This window comes from Eretmochelys imbricata, chromosome 8 (genome assembly GCF_965152235.1).
Source record: "Eretmochelys imbricata isolate rEreImb1 chromosome 8, rEreImb1.hap1, whole genome shotgun sequence".
Lineage (NCBI taxonomy): Eukaryota > Metazoa > Chordata > Testudines > Cheloniidae > Eretmochelys > Eretmochelys imbricata.
In genome coordinates this window covers 52,101,636-52,119,783 of record NC_135579.1, presented here as the reverse complement: position 1 = coordinate 52,119,783, position 18,148 = coordinate 52,101,636, and the positions used below count along the sequence as shown (strand labels likewise).

Below are 18,148 nucleotides of genomic sequence, written 5' to 3'. Positions count from 1 at the left end.
GTTCATCCTCCAAGTCCTGTGCTTATGGTCCAATGCAGCACTGGCTTGCAGTATCTCATTGAGCATATTGTCACAAGTCCTCTTTTTTCTCCTCATCTGGCTCAAGAGTTCCACGGATGTGGAGGGGGAGACCTTCAAGGACACAATGACAGTTGCTGCAGATAAAACACACAGAGGTATCATTGTCAGTATATTCACCACAGAAAGTGAAACTTAAGATGAAGAACTCACTCCCCTTACTCCCCTAAAGTTTTAAGCACTACCTGCTCATTTGAACTTCTGCTTGACATTGCTTGTGCACAGCCCAGCCATGGTGAGTACAGCCTGCCGGGAATTAGGAAAATGAGGAGGGAATTGCTCACTTGCATGAAACTAATAGCACAGAGCATTGGCACTGAATACTGATACCATTTTCTCCAGTCAGTGGTGATTTTAGCTGGTATCTTAGTCCTGATGGTAACAAAGGCAGAGAGAGCACAGCTATTGCTGGCATCCCAAAGCCACTCAGACACATATGCTGCTAGCCAGTGTACTGCAATGGTGCTTGCCAAAGTTATTGCTGATTGCTGTGGGAAAGTGTCCGACCATGGAGGAAGAAATAAGGCAGCCATCCCTAGAAGCCTTTGGGAGGGGATTGCAGAAGACCTCCATGCAAGTTTCATCAAGATCTCTAAGGAGGATTCAAGGGACATCCCTGGGTACATAAACAATCTCCCCTGCTTAAATCTAGAGGGGACTGAAAAGCACGTAGCAATTCTACCTCTTCAAGCATGAATTCTCAATGGATTGTATTTAATGAAAAGTCAAAAACTGTGTCCTGCTATTTTGGGGTGCCCTTCCTGTAATGGAAAATTAATGTACAAACTTTCCGAAGTTCCTTCCCTTGCTTTGGGCTTGGCCGTGCTTGACTGGTGGGACTGCAGTGAAGTCAAAAACAGGCCCTGGCTTGCTATGCAGCTGGATCCTCTGGTCCCCCATCCTCTTCCTCCTCACTGTTTACAACAGAGGCCTTTGACTCAGGCTTCTCAGAGGTACAGATGATGTTGTGTGGAGTGTGGGGTCTCTGCCAAGCATGTCATACAGCTCATTCTAAAAGCAGCAGATCTGAGGCTTGGCACCAGATTGATTGTTGTCCTCCCTAGCCTTCTGCCGCAGCTACTTGGCTTTCACATGACCCTGCTGCTGGTCCCTGTCTTAACCCTTCTACTGCATCTCCTGAGCAATCTGCTCATAGATGTCCACATGTCTGTGACTGGTTTGGAGCTGTGCCTGCACAGCCTCTTCTCCCCACTGCCTGGGAGATCAGATATCTCTTGTCTACTTCAGGCTGGAGTGCATCTGGAGCGTGTAGCTGGCACGGTCAGCTGGGCATTTGCACTGAATAGTGAAGAACTGCCCGGTGTACTCACCAAGCTGGACAATCAGAAAAAGAAATTTCAGAAATTTGCACTGCTTTACAGGGGACGGGAATTTCCAGTCTACATGACCTGTGGGCAGTGGAGTTCACAATGGTGATCACATCAGTCAGTGTGGGGCATTATGGGACAGCTCTGGAGGACTGTTATGGCTGACTTACGTAACACAGTGTCTACATGCATGCTGGATCAACCTCTGTACATCAACCTTGGCTCAATGCCACTTGCGGAGGTGGTGTTACTTTGCCAGTGTAATGGGCCCCTGACATCGGTGGAGGCAAATATAAGTGCAGACACGTGCACAACTATGTTGACAGAAGGCAACTTACATAGACATAACTTTGTAGTGTAGACCAGAGGCCTTATGGTCTGCAAAACAGTAACAAGTACCATGTTGTCTGGGTCCAATCCAGCCAAACCATTCAGCACAATTAATGTGCTTCTCTTTAAAATGAATATACATACACACAAATTTTCAACAATTTTGTTGTGCCTCAGTTAGGGTTGCTACACATACAATATACATGATAAACACACAGATCTTCTTCAGGTCTGAGAAAGGTACTCCCAGTGTCATAAATTCTTAGAAAAACAAAAAACCTATCAGTCAAAAAGGACAAATAGGACTGCCATGGACACATTACAGCCAGGGCACTAATTCAAAATCTTCCTATTAAAAATGTATTAAGAGGAACCAAACAAAATCTATATAGAAGACTCAAAGGACATAAAATCTAACCCTCTACGAAATTTTACATTGATTGACTGCCTATATACAGGTCAAGTCAGGAAATTATACCCTGTTTCAGCCCACTTTAGAACAACACCTCAGTATGGATTTGCTATTAGGCACCTCCATGATATGATGAAGTTATGTAATATACTGCAGCTGCCATGGGGGCTGATCACCTTGTGCAAGCTGCTACAGGCACAAATTGTAGTATAATGGATTTGTATCTGAGTGATCCCTTGCACTCAGGTTCTATAGTTTGTAAATGATCTGATGAATGCCCAGCATACCCCTTGTGGCAGGCGTAACTCTCTAGAGCACCAGCTGTGCTTTCCTTTGAAAATTCTTAGGTGGTTCAAGCATCACTTTCACTTTTATAGCACACACAAGTGACTAATCTAGTCTCACACAGCCATTTTTGATTTAGCCCTCAAAAATTATTTTATGTTTATGCCTCAGAAGAAAATTTGTGGCAGACACACTACATTAATACTGAATTGTCAAGTGCCAAACCTGAGAGCATGTTGTTCATTTTTGTAAATGTATTAGAAGAGGAGGGTGTTAAGAGATTCTACATTGGACCCCAATGTCTGGGGACATCTAGTGAACATTAAAGATGGCATGTCTATCATGTTAACACACTGGATCAAGTTTTTCTTTAGTGTAGCATCATTCAAGACAATGGTGTTAAAATAAGGATTTAATTCATCCCTGTGTGCTGTATGCTGTTGCTAACTTGGAAAGCTTCTCCAGAAATAGTTTATACACATCTACAAAGTTTTCTAATAATTTAGAGGGTGAAACAATTTACATAAATCAATATAGATCTGTAATTTACATACACAGTGAAAGCTTCTCTTTCCCGACATCATAATAGTGTCCAAAGGCCTCAATCAGGATCAGAATCCCATTGCACGAGGCACTGTGCAAACACACAGGTAGACACCATCCCTGCCCAGGGTGACCATTTATGTTAACCTGTTACTGTGTACAGCTTTGATCCATAAATGATATGTGAGCTGGGAAAGGAGGAGAGATTATTCCCAGAATTATTTTTTAATTTGCTGAAGTGTTTGCTTTAATTTCTGTTTCATGAGTCAGAAAAAAAAGCTGCCCCATGAAGATACAATACTTGAGTTCAAGAATCCTGATATAGCAACAGATTTATTCTGCAGCATTTCCCATGCACAATGGATACATCAAACAAATAAACAGCCCTGTCAAGGCCAAGGGAGATTAGGATGACATCTAGAGGCTGTTGCATGTACTGTAATATAGAACATCCAAGAATGTTCAGCCAAGAGTATCATTTCATTGGCTTATCATTTTAACTTCACTTTTTGGAACAGAGACTGCATGCAGTGTTTGTGGCCAGTTGACCATTGTCAATGTTTGGGAGAAGGGGTTGTGAAATTTATATACCGCAGATGCTTTTAAATTAGTGAATAAGTGCTTCTGGCAATGTCATATTTCTCCTTAAAGTAGCATTGCAATCTCAAAAAGAAAAGGCGTACTTGTGCCTTGGCTTTTTGGCAATTTTCCCCCCTCTTCCAAACTGCTTATGTGACAGAAAACTCATTGGAGGACAGAAATTGTCAGGACAGAATTTGTAAGGAGGCCTTGTTTATGGATATTGACAAACCTTTTCAGACAAAGTTAGCTTTATACAAACAACTTATTCCTGATACTACATGAGGCTGGTAACGTTACAGTTGATGATAATAATTAGCATTAATACACATTTTTCCTCTTCAAAGCACTTTGAAAACATTAAGTAATTAATACTCAGACTACTCTGTGGATAAATAATGATTAGGCCCACTTTAAGGATAAGAAGGGATGTGGCCAATGGGCACACAATGATAAAGTGGCAGAAAAAGAATTAGAATTTAGGAGTTCCTTATTCATATTCCCATTCTTGCTCCACTAGACTATTAAGAAGCTAATGAGTCACAGCATATTGCATGGTTTTCAAAGTAGTATTAGATTATATAAAATAGTAAACACTTTGCAAACACATGCAATAGGTTTTTACAGTCTTACCTCACTCCATCTCAGTAAGAGGTCTCATGTGACTGCAGCATACTCCATGCTCAGCACAAGCTAGTTATGCATGGATATCATGGGATGTCATAAGATCTAAGGAATAAAAATTCTGTTTTAAACTAATAATGCTGAATACCCTTCCGAACATCCCCTCCCCTCCCCCCTCTCCCCCGAATATAAATATTCTCTCAACATTGGCACATTCTTTTAAAATGCTAATAACCTTCCTTTGGAAAGTGCTCTGAGATCTATGGATGAGAGGCACTAGAAAAGCTAAATATTATTGCTACTCATTTGAAAGTGGGGATCTACTCTGAAAAGTGACTCTGTAAATGGCATTGCGGAGTTTTAGGTTTATTGACTATCAACAATTCCCATAACAAATGTGTTCAGTTTACAAGTAAAAAAATGTTATTTTTAACTGCCGTCCCTGCAAATCTAAGATCTGAGAATAAGCTTGATTTTTTTTTCTCCACATGCACCATCATCAATAAAAGGTTCCGCAGGCCAACATATACCTGGGCTGCCCTATTAACTTTAAATTCTGACCTCTGTTCTATCTGTGCAAACCAATGGGTTGTGCAGGAGTCAGTGACTGGAACTTGGTAAATAGAATCCAACTCATTCAGTTATCTACGTTGTCTCTTAATGGCAAACTGAAGTAAAATATATGAGTGTGAATGTGTATGTGTGTATATATATATATATATATACAACAAGGAGTCTGGTGGCACCTTAAAGACTAACAGATTTATTTGGACATAAGCTTTCATGGGTAAAAACCCCACTTCTTCAGGTGCATTTAGTCTTTAAGGTGCCACCAGACTCCTCGTTGTTTTTGTGGATACACACTAACACAGCTACCCCCTGATACTTGTATATATACAAGTATATATATATATATATGTAATTTATCCCTAAAGTCAGCAGATTTGTCTCCAGTACACACACAAAGAGGGCTGATCTGTCGTTAGAAAGTGCTTACAGTCACTTTTTGGAGTACAACCATGTTTAAGAAGGAAGAAGCACTGAAATAACATTTTAGGCAAAGATAAAATGAACTGTCTTGCATCTTCATTGCAAAATTCCTCACTCCCAAATAGGGATGGGCTAAAGTGATTTGAAAGATATTCAAATCTTTCCAGTGTAATAGGTTCCAGACTTTTAAGTTATATAGTTTCATAGAAACTGTGAATGTTTTTTCCCTCTGTGTATACCAATAAGTTTAAGTGAATAGTAATTAACTGTGTCCTAATTTAGTGTAGATAGTTCTATTCAGTTCTACTCAGGTTCTTCTATTGTGCCTATCAACATGGCATCTGGGTACCTTACAGAAGTTTATTAAGTGATGTAACTAGCATCCCTGATATGTAAGTCACTTTTCCTCCCTTCTCAGCTTCCCAGGAGGAAAATTGTGAGAACTATTTTTTTTAATGTTTTTCATTTCTGTTTTGCTATGTGTTTTTATTACTGAAGGCAAAGTTGAAGAAGTGTGCTTACATTTGGAATGCAAAGTGCTGAAGTCTGAAGTCATTCTTAGGTCCTACAGGAGTTCATTCCACAGTCTTCAACCAGTCTCTAAAAAAGAACTTTCTCCTACATAAATGAGCTTTCCCCTTGTGGTGGACAGCTCCACTGTGCTTGAGGAACAGTTGTCAACCATGGTCTACATCCCAGAGTTTTAAGTGATTTTTAGGTATCCTGGGCCCAGGCCACTGAGCACCATGAAGACATGGATTTGAATCTGACTCAATATTTTATGGGAAACCATTGTAGTGAGCAGAGGACAAGTTTGTTTAATCACACGTACTTAGGGAACACATTGGCATAGGCACAACCTGGTGATGTGCTGCCCATCCTGCCAGCTTTGGCCAAATGAAAAAATTAAGGGGGGAACAGCAAAACTGAAAAACAGCAAATTCTTCCAGTGGCCCAGAGTCTTGCAGTAGTCACTCCCCTCTCTCTCCTCCCATATTTATATTTATTAGTTTCCATACTTCCAAATGCGTTCAGTTTGTAGCTGGAACATTAGTTGATATATATAAAAAGAGAAGGAGTACTTGTGGCACCTTAGAGACTAACAAATACAAGTACTCCTTTTCTTTTTGCGAATACAGACTAACACGGCTGCTACTCTGAAACTTGATATATGTATGTAACAGCAACTGTAGTTGAAAAATTGTCCATTATATGCCTCCATATAATTCTGTAGTTAACGTTAAGATGTCTGTTTTTGTTTTATTAAAGTGATTATTTCAGTTAAGGTGGTCTTGGGGAAATCACATATCATTTCTCATATAATCAGGGTATATGTTATTATATATTATTATATATTAATTATCATATATTATTATATAATATATATTATTTTATATTATTATATATTGTTATGTTATTAATTATTATATATGTTATTATATATTATTATTATCAGAGAATAATAGTTCATTCTCTGCATGACTATTAATGGATAAGCATTTGACCTATCTTTTGATATATTCCTCACCTTCACTGTTTATTCTTTTTACTCAATACATTAAATGGGAAAAAATTACATTAAAAATGACCAAATATTGAAAGGATATAAAAAAGTAGAAGAAGAGGACCACCTTTGAGAGTCTAAGTGTATTTACAAGTGCTACCACAGCATAGCTGCAGCTATTCCACTGTAGTGTAGACACTTACTACAGTGACTGGAAGCGTTTTTTCCATCACTTCTAATAAATCCGCTCCCTCGAGAGGAGGTAGCTAGGTTGACGGAAGAATTTTTCTGTTGACCTAGCTGCATCTATAGTCGGGGTTAGGTTGACCTAATTACATCGCACAGGGTGTGAAATTTTTCACAGCCCTGAATGATGTAGCTAGCTTGACCTACACTTTAGGTGTAGCCCAGCCCTAATATTATGAAATGATCCATGGCACTCACCCTGATCAGTATTTCAAGTGTCCCAGGCAGAGTTTTACAGAACCGGGGAAGAGCTTGTGTTCAGAAAGAGCACTCTGGAACAGAAGAATAACAGGGTAGTGCAGCGGGGATAGATAGTAGGAGCCATATAGGGAGATAGTGGAGGAGAACATGGAAGGGGTCAAGTGGACAGTGGGGAATAGTCAGGATGATACTGTAGGTGGGTGATGAGGAAGTGGGGGGATGGAAAAAGTGGGGAAGATTAATAGGTGTGGTCTAGGGGCTGTCAGGGGATCGAGAGGAGGATGGTAAGGGCAGGTCTGTTACTGGGGCCTCAAGGGGACAGTGCAGGATGGAAAGGAGGGTTGGAGGTTGGCAGGGAAGAGATGGGGTGTTCAGGGGGTGGGGGTGGCAGGGAGTGGTTGCTGTGTGATGGCAGCGACGGGGCGGGTGAGCAGGGCGTTGCTGGGTGACGTCAGGGGGGCAGTGGCGTCAGGGGAGGGCGGGGAAGGTTGCTGGGTGATGTCAGGGAGGGAGCGGGGGGTGGAGCCAGGGGGCTGGCGGTGGCAGGACACCCTTGGAGGACCGGAGGTGGGTCTCTGGGAGCCGCTCTGTTCCCTCTCCCACAGCTCTGTGGTTAAGATGGCGGCGGGGGCTGAGGGGGCGAGTCCGTGAGTCCCAGGCCGGAGCGCGGCGGGGCTGGGGGCAGCCCTGTGGGGAGCCGCCGGGCCGCGGGAGCAGGAGGCCGCCTGCCGGGTGGGCAGCGGAGGCGGCATGTGAGTGAGGGCTGGCGGGGGCCCAGGACGGCAGCGCGGGGATGGGCCAGCAGGTGGGCCGCGTCGGGGAGCCGGGAGCCGGGCTCCAGCAGCAGCCGCCGCCGCCTCAGCAGCCCAGGGGAGCGCGGGGGAGCAGCGCGGCCAGGCCCGCGGGCCGCAAGCGGGAGGCGGCCGGGCGCACCGCAGAGAGCGGCTTCAATATCTTCACCCAGCACGGTAAGGAGGGCGGAGGCAGCTGCCGATCACTCGCGAAGGGGGCGCCCCGGGGGGCGGTGGGGCAGGGTCTGCAGTGGGAAATAAGAGCAGGGGGAGCGGGGGTGAAGTAACAGCGACTGTGGAGGGACCGTTGGGGGCAGCCGCGCCCACCCCCTCTCCCATCGCTGTCTGCGGGTGCACCAGCCCCGTGCACCCCCTTCCCGATCGCTGCCTGCAGTAGTCTGCTCTGGCGTGTCCCTCTCTTGAGATCTGTGGAGGGAGGGGGCTGGAGTTGCTCCCAGAATGATTTCTGCCAGGGCACGGGTGGGGTGTGGGCAGCCCCAAGCATAGGGTCGGGGTGAAGTGCTCACTCAGGGAGAGTGATGTTATGTGGCTGTACAGCCAGATTTCCTGCCTCTGGAAGGGGAGCAATTAAAGGATGCTTCTCTCCTGAAGTGCAACGCCTATAGAGGCTCTTATTGCTACGGAAACTTCTATCTAGCTGAGTAGCTGCTATGCAAGGGGGCAGCGATTTTTGCTGCCTCTTTATTGGTAAGGATGTGTCTTTTGTAGACAAATATGAATGAAAAATTGATACAGAGCTACAAAGGCCCTCTATCTTAGCAAAATGTCTGTGAACATCATTGGGATGGGTCTTACCTTGTCAGACCCTTGTCTGTTTGAGGGGGTAAGTACTGAACATATTTCTGAGCTATTCTTACTATTTAACTTCATTTCAATTGCTGACATAGCTTTCTCATTACTAAAGATCTATGGAACAGGATGTTTTTGTTCTTGGCCTAGCTTTAATAGTCAGTATATCTGTCAGCTGACTTAGGTGAAGTCCAAATTTGTCATATTTTTTCACTCTACAGAAATAGAATACTGAATATGAAAGTGAGGTTACAGGAAAAGGTCCTCTTCAAAAAGCCAACAATTTAAAATACTGTATCTTTGTAATTTTCCTGTGCCTTTTTTGGCCCATTAGTGGGGGTACTTCATCCTGTAATACATAGGTCAAGGAAGGTTGAGAAGTATGATAACTGAAAGCTGTACACCTTAGCAAAGAGCATGAGGAGCTGAAGTCTAATGTTGGTGCCTCTTGATGATTTCGTTTTTTTAATCTTGAGGACCTGAATCTGCTACTGAGAGCTTTATCGATTTTATTTCAGCTAGGGCAGTCATGCTCCAGTGTTCATGTGGCAAAACTGCTTCTGACAGCTTAGCTCTTTCTGTGCCCAACGGAACAAGTATATGCATTAAGGTCCTTGACTGCTGGTTACAGGTTTTTTAATGTAAACTCATCCACTATGGCAGCTGACATGCACAGCATTAGTAAATCAATGATACAGGCTTGTGGACATCTACCACCTGACATAGGCAGAGTGTAACCTTCAATGAAAATTCACTTTCTAAATATACACCCTGTGTTGATGAGATTCTAAACATCCTTTATACTAAACAGCCCATGGACTTTAGGGCATTGTCAACTTAAAAAAAAGAAAAAAAAAGTTACTTCTGTCCAAATGTCTTGTGTGCTACTTGTGTTGCAGGTTGAATCCAAAGTTGCTATAATAGAAAGATTTAGAGAGGAAAAAATTCAATGGGACCTTGTATAGTCAGTTTCACTATTTCCTCTGTACAGTCAATTAGTTTTCCTTGTGTGGGTCTTTCACACAGCATCATAGGAGAGAAAAATTATTAAAAGTAGGAAAATTACTGTAAATCCCCCAAAATGGCTGAGGTGCTCGGGGGCAGGTATAGGTGAAAGTACTTTCTAACTCTTCAGTTTAATGTGGAAATCATAAATCTTTATCTCCACAACAGAGCTGCTATGAAAGCCTGATCAAACAGTCTAAACTATCCCTGTAATGACCAAGTGGCTCTCCTTGGTGTTTTGGTAGCAAAGAAGGATAGCGATAACTGTTTCTGGACTGAGGCAGTGCTGGGAAGAGAAATTATTTTCACAGGAAGTACAATATAGTAGATGGAACCATTTTTGGTTGTTTAAGTGTAATACAGTTAAGGTTAATTCACATTCTCTTTACTCCAACTTACTGTAAATGCTCTTTCGTATATTGCAGTAGTACCTAGAGGTCCTAACCAAGTCTGAGATCCTGTTGTGCTAGGTACAGAACATACAATGGAATAAAAGAGTCTGTGCCCCAGAAAGCTTGTCTGAACTGCCAAAGCTGGGAGAAAGGAAAGGTTTTATTTACATTTTGGGGAACGAAGGCACACAGAGATCCTTCTGCTGTTGCTGAGCTGATTATGTCCCCTGCAATTCCTCTGCCCAGCACAAGCTCCTGCTCTCCCAGACCCGCAGGCTGATGTCTCATAGAACTAAGGAGAGAGGGAGCATGAAAGGAAGCCAGCCTCATAGCAGAAGAGCTATAGATTGGCCATTTAGAAAGAGCATTTCTCTGTGCTAGTAGTAACTTAGATTATTAAGACAAAATTACAGCAGCTCAGTTGTTCACTATTTATACTGCTTGCTTTTAACTCTCAGCTTGAACAATGAAAACTAGTCAAGATATTTTCACTGTCACGCTCTTAGTATTTGAAATAGTTTCGTTCCAAGCAGTTCAGGAGGTGTTTTCATAGGATGTGAGACAAATAGAAATCTGACTTTTTAAAGATTTTTTTTTTTTTTAAGAAGCCTGGATTCCCCCCTGTGCAAAAAATCTAAATTTGTGCAAGTTACAGCTCTCACCTCTGAATCCCCATGTTGCCTCAATAAATGCTTCAGTCCTGTTAGAATTGTCCTCAAGTCCATTTACACTTCACTAGAACTGATTAGTCCCTTAGAGACAAGAACTCACTCAATGGGGAGAAGTTATTATAGTGAAGTCTATACTATATTATAGTCAAGGCTAAATTCTTATCTTTAAACAGTCACCTCAGTCAGCAGCCAAAGCCCTCTGTGCAACCTTGGTGCAGTTAGAGAAGCAGGAGCTCACTTCCCTTTTCCAAGGAGGTTCCTCAATCTGCTCTTATTTCCCCTTGGATCCACTGGTTTCTCTTGCTCCCCCCCCTTCTTCTTTATTCCCTTCACTCTTGCCTCCCTGACACCATTCTGCTTGCTGACTTGACCTAGCTTTCCATTAATTTCCGTCACTACCTGGACCCAGTTTGCCAGATCTCCACCCTCCCAAGGCTTTTTCTGTTGGTATTGCACTTAGACTCCTTCCTTCTCTCGCCGACTGCCAGGGAGCCTACTGATCGCAGGATTCCATCCTTTCTCTGGTGAGCAGGGCAGTGCTTGTAGCAGCGTTCACTGTATGAATGATAGATCAATGTTCTTATCCCTTGTATGTGCCCAATTATAGTGATTGACCAGCACAGCCAGTCAGAGGCTGAAAATGAAAACCCTCCACCTGCCTCCATTTTTCTTGAAACACCAGCAAATGTGAGGAGATATAGATGATTGGCCAGTCCAATCCCTGGCTTTTCCAAATTCCTCCTCAAGCTCTGCTCAGTAAGTTGCATCCTATGCTGTACTACCAGCAGAGTGCACCTTGCTAAATCTGTGTGTACTCTTGCCAAGTGCAGTTTGGGGTGTCACTGGCATTTTAAGTCCTTGATAAGGAAACATACAGAAGAACAATATTTCTTTCCAAACTCAGAGTAGACTCACTAATCAAGATTTTTAAGTACAAGTGGGATCTGATCAGCAGAGGAAGGAATGTAAAAAACGGTCTTAATATAAACTGATAAAAAGTTTGCAGACAACACAAAAATTGGGGGTCTGGTAGCTAAGGAGGAGGACAGGTCACTGATTCAGAGTGATCTGGATTGCTTAATAAATGGGGCACAAGGAAACCATAAGCATTTTTATACAGCTAAATCTACACATCTAGGAACAGAGAATGTAGGCCACACTTGCAGAATGGGGGGAATCTTTCCTGGGAAGCAATGACTCTGAAAATATCTTGGGAGTCTAATGGATAATCAGATGAACAGGAGCTATGGTCAAGAGAGCTATTGTAATCCTGGGATGCATAAACTGGGGAATCTTGAGTAAGAGTTGAGAAGTTATTTTACTTCTAAATTTGGCACTGGTGTGACCACTGCTGGAATACTGTGTCCAGTTTTGGTACCTACAATTCAAGAAGGATGTTGATAAATTGAAGAGGGCTTAGAGAAGAGCCACAAGAATGATTAAAGGATTGGAAAACATGCCTCGTAGTACGACTCAAAGAACTCAATCAGTTTAGCTTAACAAAGAGAAGGTTAAGGGGTGAGTCTAAGTATCTATGTGGGGAACAAATATTTAATAATGGGCTCTTCAATCTAGCTGATAAAGGTATAACATGATCCGATGGCTGGAAGTTAAAGTTAATCAAATTCAGACTGGAAGAAAGTCATAAGTTTTTAACAGCGTGTAATGAGCATTGCAACAACTTACTAAGTCATGGTGGAGTCTCCATTGTTGACCATTTTTAAATCAAGACTGGATGTTTGTCTAAACTACATGCGCTAGGAATTATTTTGGGGAAGTTTTATGGCCTGTGTTATATAAGAGGTCAGACTAGATAATCACAGTGGTCCCTTCTAGCCCTGGAATCTGTGATTTTTTTTTATTCATCTTGGGCTATGAAAAATGGGGGAACTATGTTTTCTTATTACATAAGATACTTTGAAATTCAGATTGTCCTTACACATCACTAGGTCTGCTTTGCCCCCCTTTGTCCCCATCTGCTCTCTCATGCTAGTTATAGAGGTTCAGTCCCATGGGAGGGAAGGAGAGCAGATGTATCCAGAACTAGTATGGGTGTGAGATAGTTCGGGAATCTGTACAATTAACAAACTGTGTGTGTGATTATGAACTCTGATTATATCTTTATCAAGCTGCAAATTACATTTTGAGTGTGTTGTGGTACAGAGCTGACAATAGAGGGTTTTAAAACTTGGAATGGTCCTCAATTTTAATACAAACATCCTAGACCGGGATCGGCAACCTTTCAGAAGTGGTGTGCTGAGTCTTCATTTATTCACTCTAATTTAAGGTTTCGCATGCCAGTAATACATTTTAATGTTTTTAGAAGGTATCTTTCTAAAAGTCTATAATATATAACTAAACTATTATTGTATGTAAAGTAAATAAGGTTTTTAAAATGTTTAAGAAGCTTCATTTAAAATTAAATTAAAATGCAGATCTTGTCAGTTTAGGGTGATCCTTGCCCTTGCTTTTCCTTGCTGAGTTTTCCAATGTCTGGCACGTATTTGGATACTTTAAGCTGCACACAGGCTTCTGAGTGATTAGTTGTTAACCGGCTCCAAGAGGGACAGAGGACAGATTTCATGTGTGAAAATACCTGTTCACACAGGTATGTGGCTCCAAATGCTGAAAGCATTGCAAACTCACTTTTCTTCAAACAGTTAAATTTCGCTGGCAGAGACGTCCAGCAGGTCAGAATAGAGGCCCCATGATCTGTCTCGGTAGCTTCAAGAGCACTCTGCAGATCTCCAAACTTTGATGCCCACAATTCTGAGCTTTTTAACTGAATGAGCTGCATTTCGAAATCTTCAACAGCCACCCACTGAAATACGACAAATCCAAGTCACTTTCATTGAACTTTTCAGGTTTAATTAGAAAAGAAAGCATTGGGCCAAATTGCTGGAAATCTTGAAATCTGTCAGAAAATTCTGATTCCAGTTCTTGAATGTACATTCTAATCTCAATGTCAAATGCAGTGCGCTGTTCCACGTGGTGTGATAATGATGTAAGCAGCAAATCGGGCCTCAAAAATATCTCAGTACAGTGGCACTGGAACAATTTTTAAGGTGGGGATGCTGAGCTGTGACCCCCTTGCCCCTGTCTGCACCCCTTACTGCCCCAGACTGGGGCCAGTTGCAGAGCCCCAGGCCGGTGGCCAGGACCCCAGGCTGGCAGAAACCCCCCACGGACCAGTGCCTGGGACCCAGGGCTGGCAGTGGGCTGAGCGGGGCCGGTGGATGGAACCCCGACTGGCAGGGGGCTGGTGGCCAGCAGTGGAGCCCCCAGGACCGGTGGCCGGGACCCGGAGCCAGCAGTGGGCTGAGCGGGGCTGGCAGCCGGAACCCCAGGCGGCAGGGGGCCAGCGGCTAGAACCCCAGGCCAGCAGCGGAGCCCCCGGGACCGGTGGCCAGGACCCAGGCAGTGTGAGTGCTGCCTTTGGCACGTGTGCAATAGGTTGCCTACCCCTGTCCTATACAGACTGGCTCCCACCCAGAAGAACTGGTTTATCTGGGGAGAGAATCCTAGATAACAAAGTCATTTGGTAGAGCACCGATCACCAGTTGAGGCTGATTCGGAAGTCACCTGATCAAGAGACTAGAAGTTTATAAAAGGACTCACAAGGGAAAGGCTCAGGACAAACACATGAGGTTTGGCAGGAGAGAAGAAGGGAATGGACTGACGATGGCCAGAGGAGGTAGATTGGGGAGAAGGCTACATGTTTCAGAACCCAAGCTATGCACTGCAACAGGAGGATGCTGGATGGCTCCAAAAGACTCTGACCTCAGCACAGAGAATGCTCTGGAATGGTAAGGAAACTGAGGCAGAGAAATGCATATAGAGTTTGTTTTTGAATAGATCTGCATGTCTCATAGTATTAAAGAGCAAAGTCTGTGTCATGTGCTATATCTTATCACCTGCCCCCTTGAAGCCTTATACTTTACCTCTTCAAGAAGAGTTCTGGAAGAGGGTGTGCTAAAGCTACAGGGGGAAATTGAGAAGCCAGTACTAGCCCCAGGGACTGGGCCACATAGTCCAAACTCTCAGTAGGGCGTGCCTGGGGATCCCGTGCCAGGGACAGTGACTGGACTCTGGAGGCTTAGAACACCCAAGGTTTTACTGGCTGTATCTTTGCACAGCAGTCTAGTGAGGGAGCACTAGTCTGGATCTGTGTCAGTGTTTCTGGAGGCAGTTCAAGGACTGGTAGATATGTTTTGTTACATAGAAGGAAGGGGAGGGAATCTTCAGTGTTGTGCACCAGGCGGCCATTTAAGAGACACCCTGATTTCCCCAGGGGTCTCAAGTTATCACCCACTGAGTGCTCTGAGCACAGCAGTGGAGTGTGAGCAGTTAAAAACAAAGGCACCACACTAGCATATCAGCCTGTCTCTGGTGGAGTGAAGCCCAAAGACCTAGACACTTCTGCAGATTTGGCAGCCTTATCTGAACTGGCCCTGCAAGTTGCCTTACTACAAGCATGTAATTGTGGCTGTAAATGCAAGAAATGGATCAGGATTGTTAGTTGCTAGTAGTGTATTGTAAAGTCAAGTTTAAATTGAAGTTTTGTAAATACAGTACAATAATTTACTGAAAAATAAACTTTAGTCTAGTAATTTGAGCATGGAACTAAGAGCCAGAGACTTGAACATTATATTATTGACTCAAACACTGACTCCTTATGTGACCTTTGACAATTGCTTATTCTCTCTAGTTGGTCTACACTACCAACTTATGTCTATATAAATATGTTGCTCAGGTGTTTGGAAAATCCACACCTGAGTGACAGTTATACCAACCTAACCCCAGTGTAGACAGTGCTATGTTGACGGGAGGGCTTCTCCTAGTTGACATAGCTACTTCCTCTCAGAAAGGTGGAGTACTTGCATCGATGGGAGAAGCTCTCCTGGCGGTGGAGGTAGTGCCTTTGCTCAGTGGTACAGCAGCACCGCTGTAAGTGTAGATAAGCCCTTCATTTCTTCATCTGTAAAATAAGGACATTACCTTACTTGGGACATTGTATAGATTGATGTTGGAATGGTTTATATCTTCGAAGTGACTTAGAGTATTAAAATAATTTTATTATAGGGAACAAAAAAGAAAGGAATAATGGTCAGTTTCTCTGACCTGGTTGCTCCTACAGTACCTGTTAGTAATAGTGCTGGGTTTGTCCTAGTTCTGATTTCTTTGTTTGTGGACTCTACTACTCTGGGCTTTTGATCCAAAGGGTCATTTCTGTTCCAGGTTTTGTTCTCTGGGAGGAGGAGTTTAGTAACCTTTTATTTTGTGCAGCAAGGTCAAGCAAGATAAGCCTGTACTTTTAAAAATAAAATCATCATTAAAGCTCCCCTAAGGCAGTTGGAGTGCTGTGCAACATGATAAAAACATTCTATCATGGGGGGGGGGGGGGGAGGGAGCATAAAATGGCTTTTTTTAATTCAAACAGCCTGAGGGGGCTGGATACAGAAGAAAGAGGCGGAGGGAAAGAATAGGGGGTCAACTTAATATATGTGGATGTGTGATATAGCTCACACACATTCCTTTTAAAAATCCTATAATTTTCATTCATGCTAATGAAATATAGAGTTTGGGACAGAACTGATTGCCCAGTTTTTCCTGTTGCAAAATGCTCTGTGCTGACGTAATATAGTGACTGGACTCTGGGTGACTGCCTGTGCATTGTATTGAGAAATCTTGTGGGACCATAACATTATAAATACCTGTCTAACAACTAATTACCCAAACAATGAAGGAGGATGGATCAGTTAAGTGTCTAAAGGAATGCCTCAATAGGACTTGAAATCATAGGCATGTTCTCTCTAATGCCCCAATTGCCCTATCTAAATTATTTCTGCAATTTCAATTGGATTCAGTATTAGTGTTCACATCGTGTCCTAAATTGTGGTGCACGGCAACATTGCACTATTAAAGAGCTGCTGTATTACACCCCAAAAGTGAGGGAAATGATTCTAATTTCAATGGCTTATAAAACTGCTTGGGAGGAAACATACAAAGAATATATCCTGCATTTTATGTAGTATTTCTGGCATATTAATACTTCCTATACAATCTTCTTGTATGCAAAGAAACTGTACCTGAAGAAGCTAAGCATTGAAAGCAATAAGCAAATTACTTCAGAACATTTTAGCCAGAACTTTATGGACTGACCTTCTTAAAACTGAATTTAACCCCCAGCCCCCCTCGTGCCTCCAATTCCTGTGTTCTCCAGATGGAACAGATGGCATGTTACAAATTGTGCTGGCAATACTTTGAGGGTTGCTACTGCTTGCAAGTATAGTAGTTTGTAAAATTTTTCCTAAACAGGTTTTTTGACAGCAGGGACATGGCCAAGTGAATAAATTGGCAGGACACAATTTTGATCAAGCATGTGGTACAGAGAAAGGAGACTGTCCCCAGTTATTTTCATCATAGCTTTTTGCCTAGCTGGACTGGCAATTTGCAGAGTTGGTTTCCATCTCCTAGAGAAGCTGTGACAGGATTGTTGTTTTGAGCTCGAGGGAGGCTGTATTGCTAACCTTGATTGCCAGTTTACAGGCTGTAGATAACTATATGGATAATTTTAGGATCATGTTTTGATCAGTGACAACTCAGTAGCCTGTTCTGAAAGCTACCTACCTTGGCAACTGTCAAATAGCCTTTCTTAGAGAGCTGTATGAGAACTAATGTTTGCTGCAGTTAAATCATACTGTCAGACTATACCAATTCATAGACTAAGGCTAGGAGGAATCATGATTATCTAGGCTGACCTGTCAACACAATGTCAAGTTCTGTGGCCTATCTCCAGGGTTCGCTTAATTTGCTGTTGCTCTTAAGATTAATAGATTTGCAACACTGTGGACAGCTAATTAGCTTATTTAGGTCTGAACTCAATGTCAAACAATAAATTACATGAAGCAGGTAAGATGCACTGTTTCTTGAGCATTTGCTATTGTTAAAAGCAAGTGTCAGAAAAGTTATTATACAAAAGAACCTAACTGTATCTCCCTTCTGGTGACTTGCCTATCAAATTCATTCAGTTTCCATGTCTTTCAAAGAGCTGAGGATTGCTGACCTTATCTGTTCTATGACATACAACAGTATCTATGCTGCTGTTAGTGCTCCCAGCTACTACTTAGCTGCATGCCAACAATTTTATTACGTAATTTGGTATTTACATGTGTAACATGGCTTGGTCCTAGTGTAGATGGCACCTTAAAGATGTGCAAGCAACGTTGTGGAAGGAGAAAAACCTGTTCCATCTATCACTGTGTTCAGAAAAAGTTTGCTAGTGGAGAAGGTGAGGGGAGTACTTTTTCATAGAAATTTAGAAAAAATAAAGTAAGTCGTGGATAGAAGACGTTTGAG

At 42.7% G+C, this 18,148-nt stretch overlaps 1 protein-coding gene across 1 annotated transcript in view; it reads left to right on the top strand.

Annotated features, from left to right (window-relative positions):
- Positions 1 to 7,750: 7,750 nt before the first annotated feature.
- Positions 7,751 to 18,148, top strand: part of ABL2 (ABL proto-oncogene 2, non-receptor tyrosine kinase) — a 75,133-nt gene continuing 64,735 nt past the window's right edge. Inside the window, exon 1 of the mRNA XM_077825114.1 lies at positions 7,751 to 8,088. Within this exon, the coding sequence (XP_077681240.1) occupies positions 7,914 to 8,088 (175 nt within the window). The 5' untranslated portion in view covers positions 7,751 to 7,913. The remainder of the gene's footprint in view (positions 8,089 to 18,148) is intronic.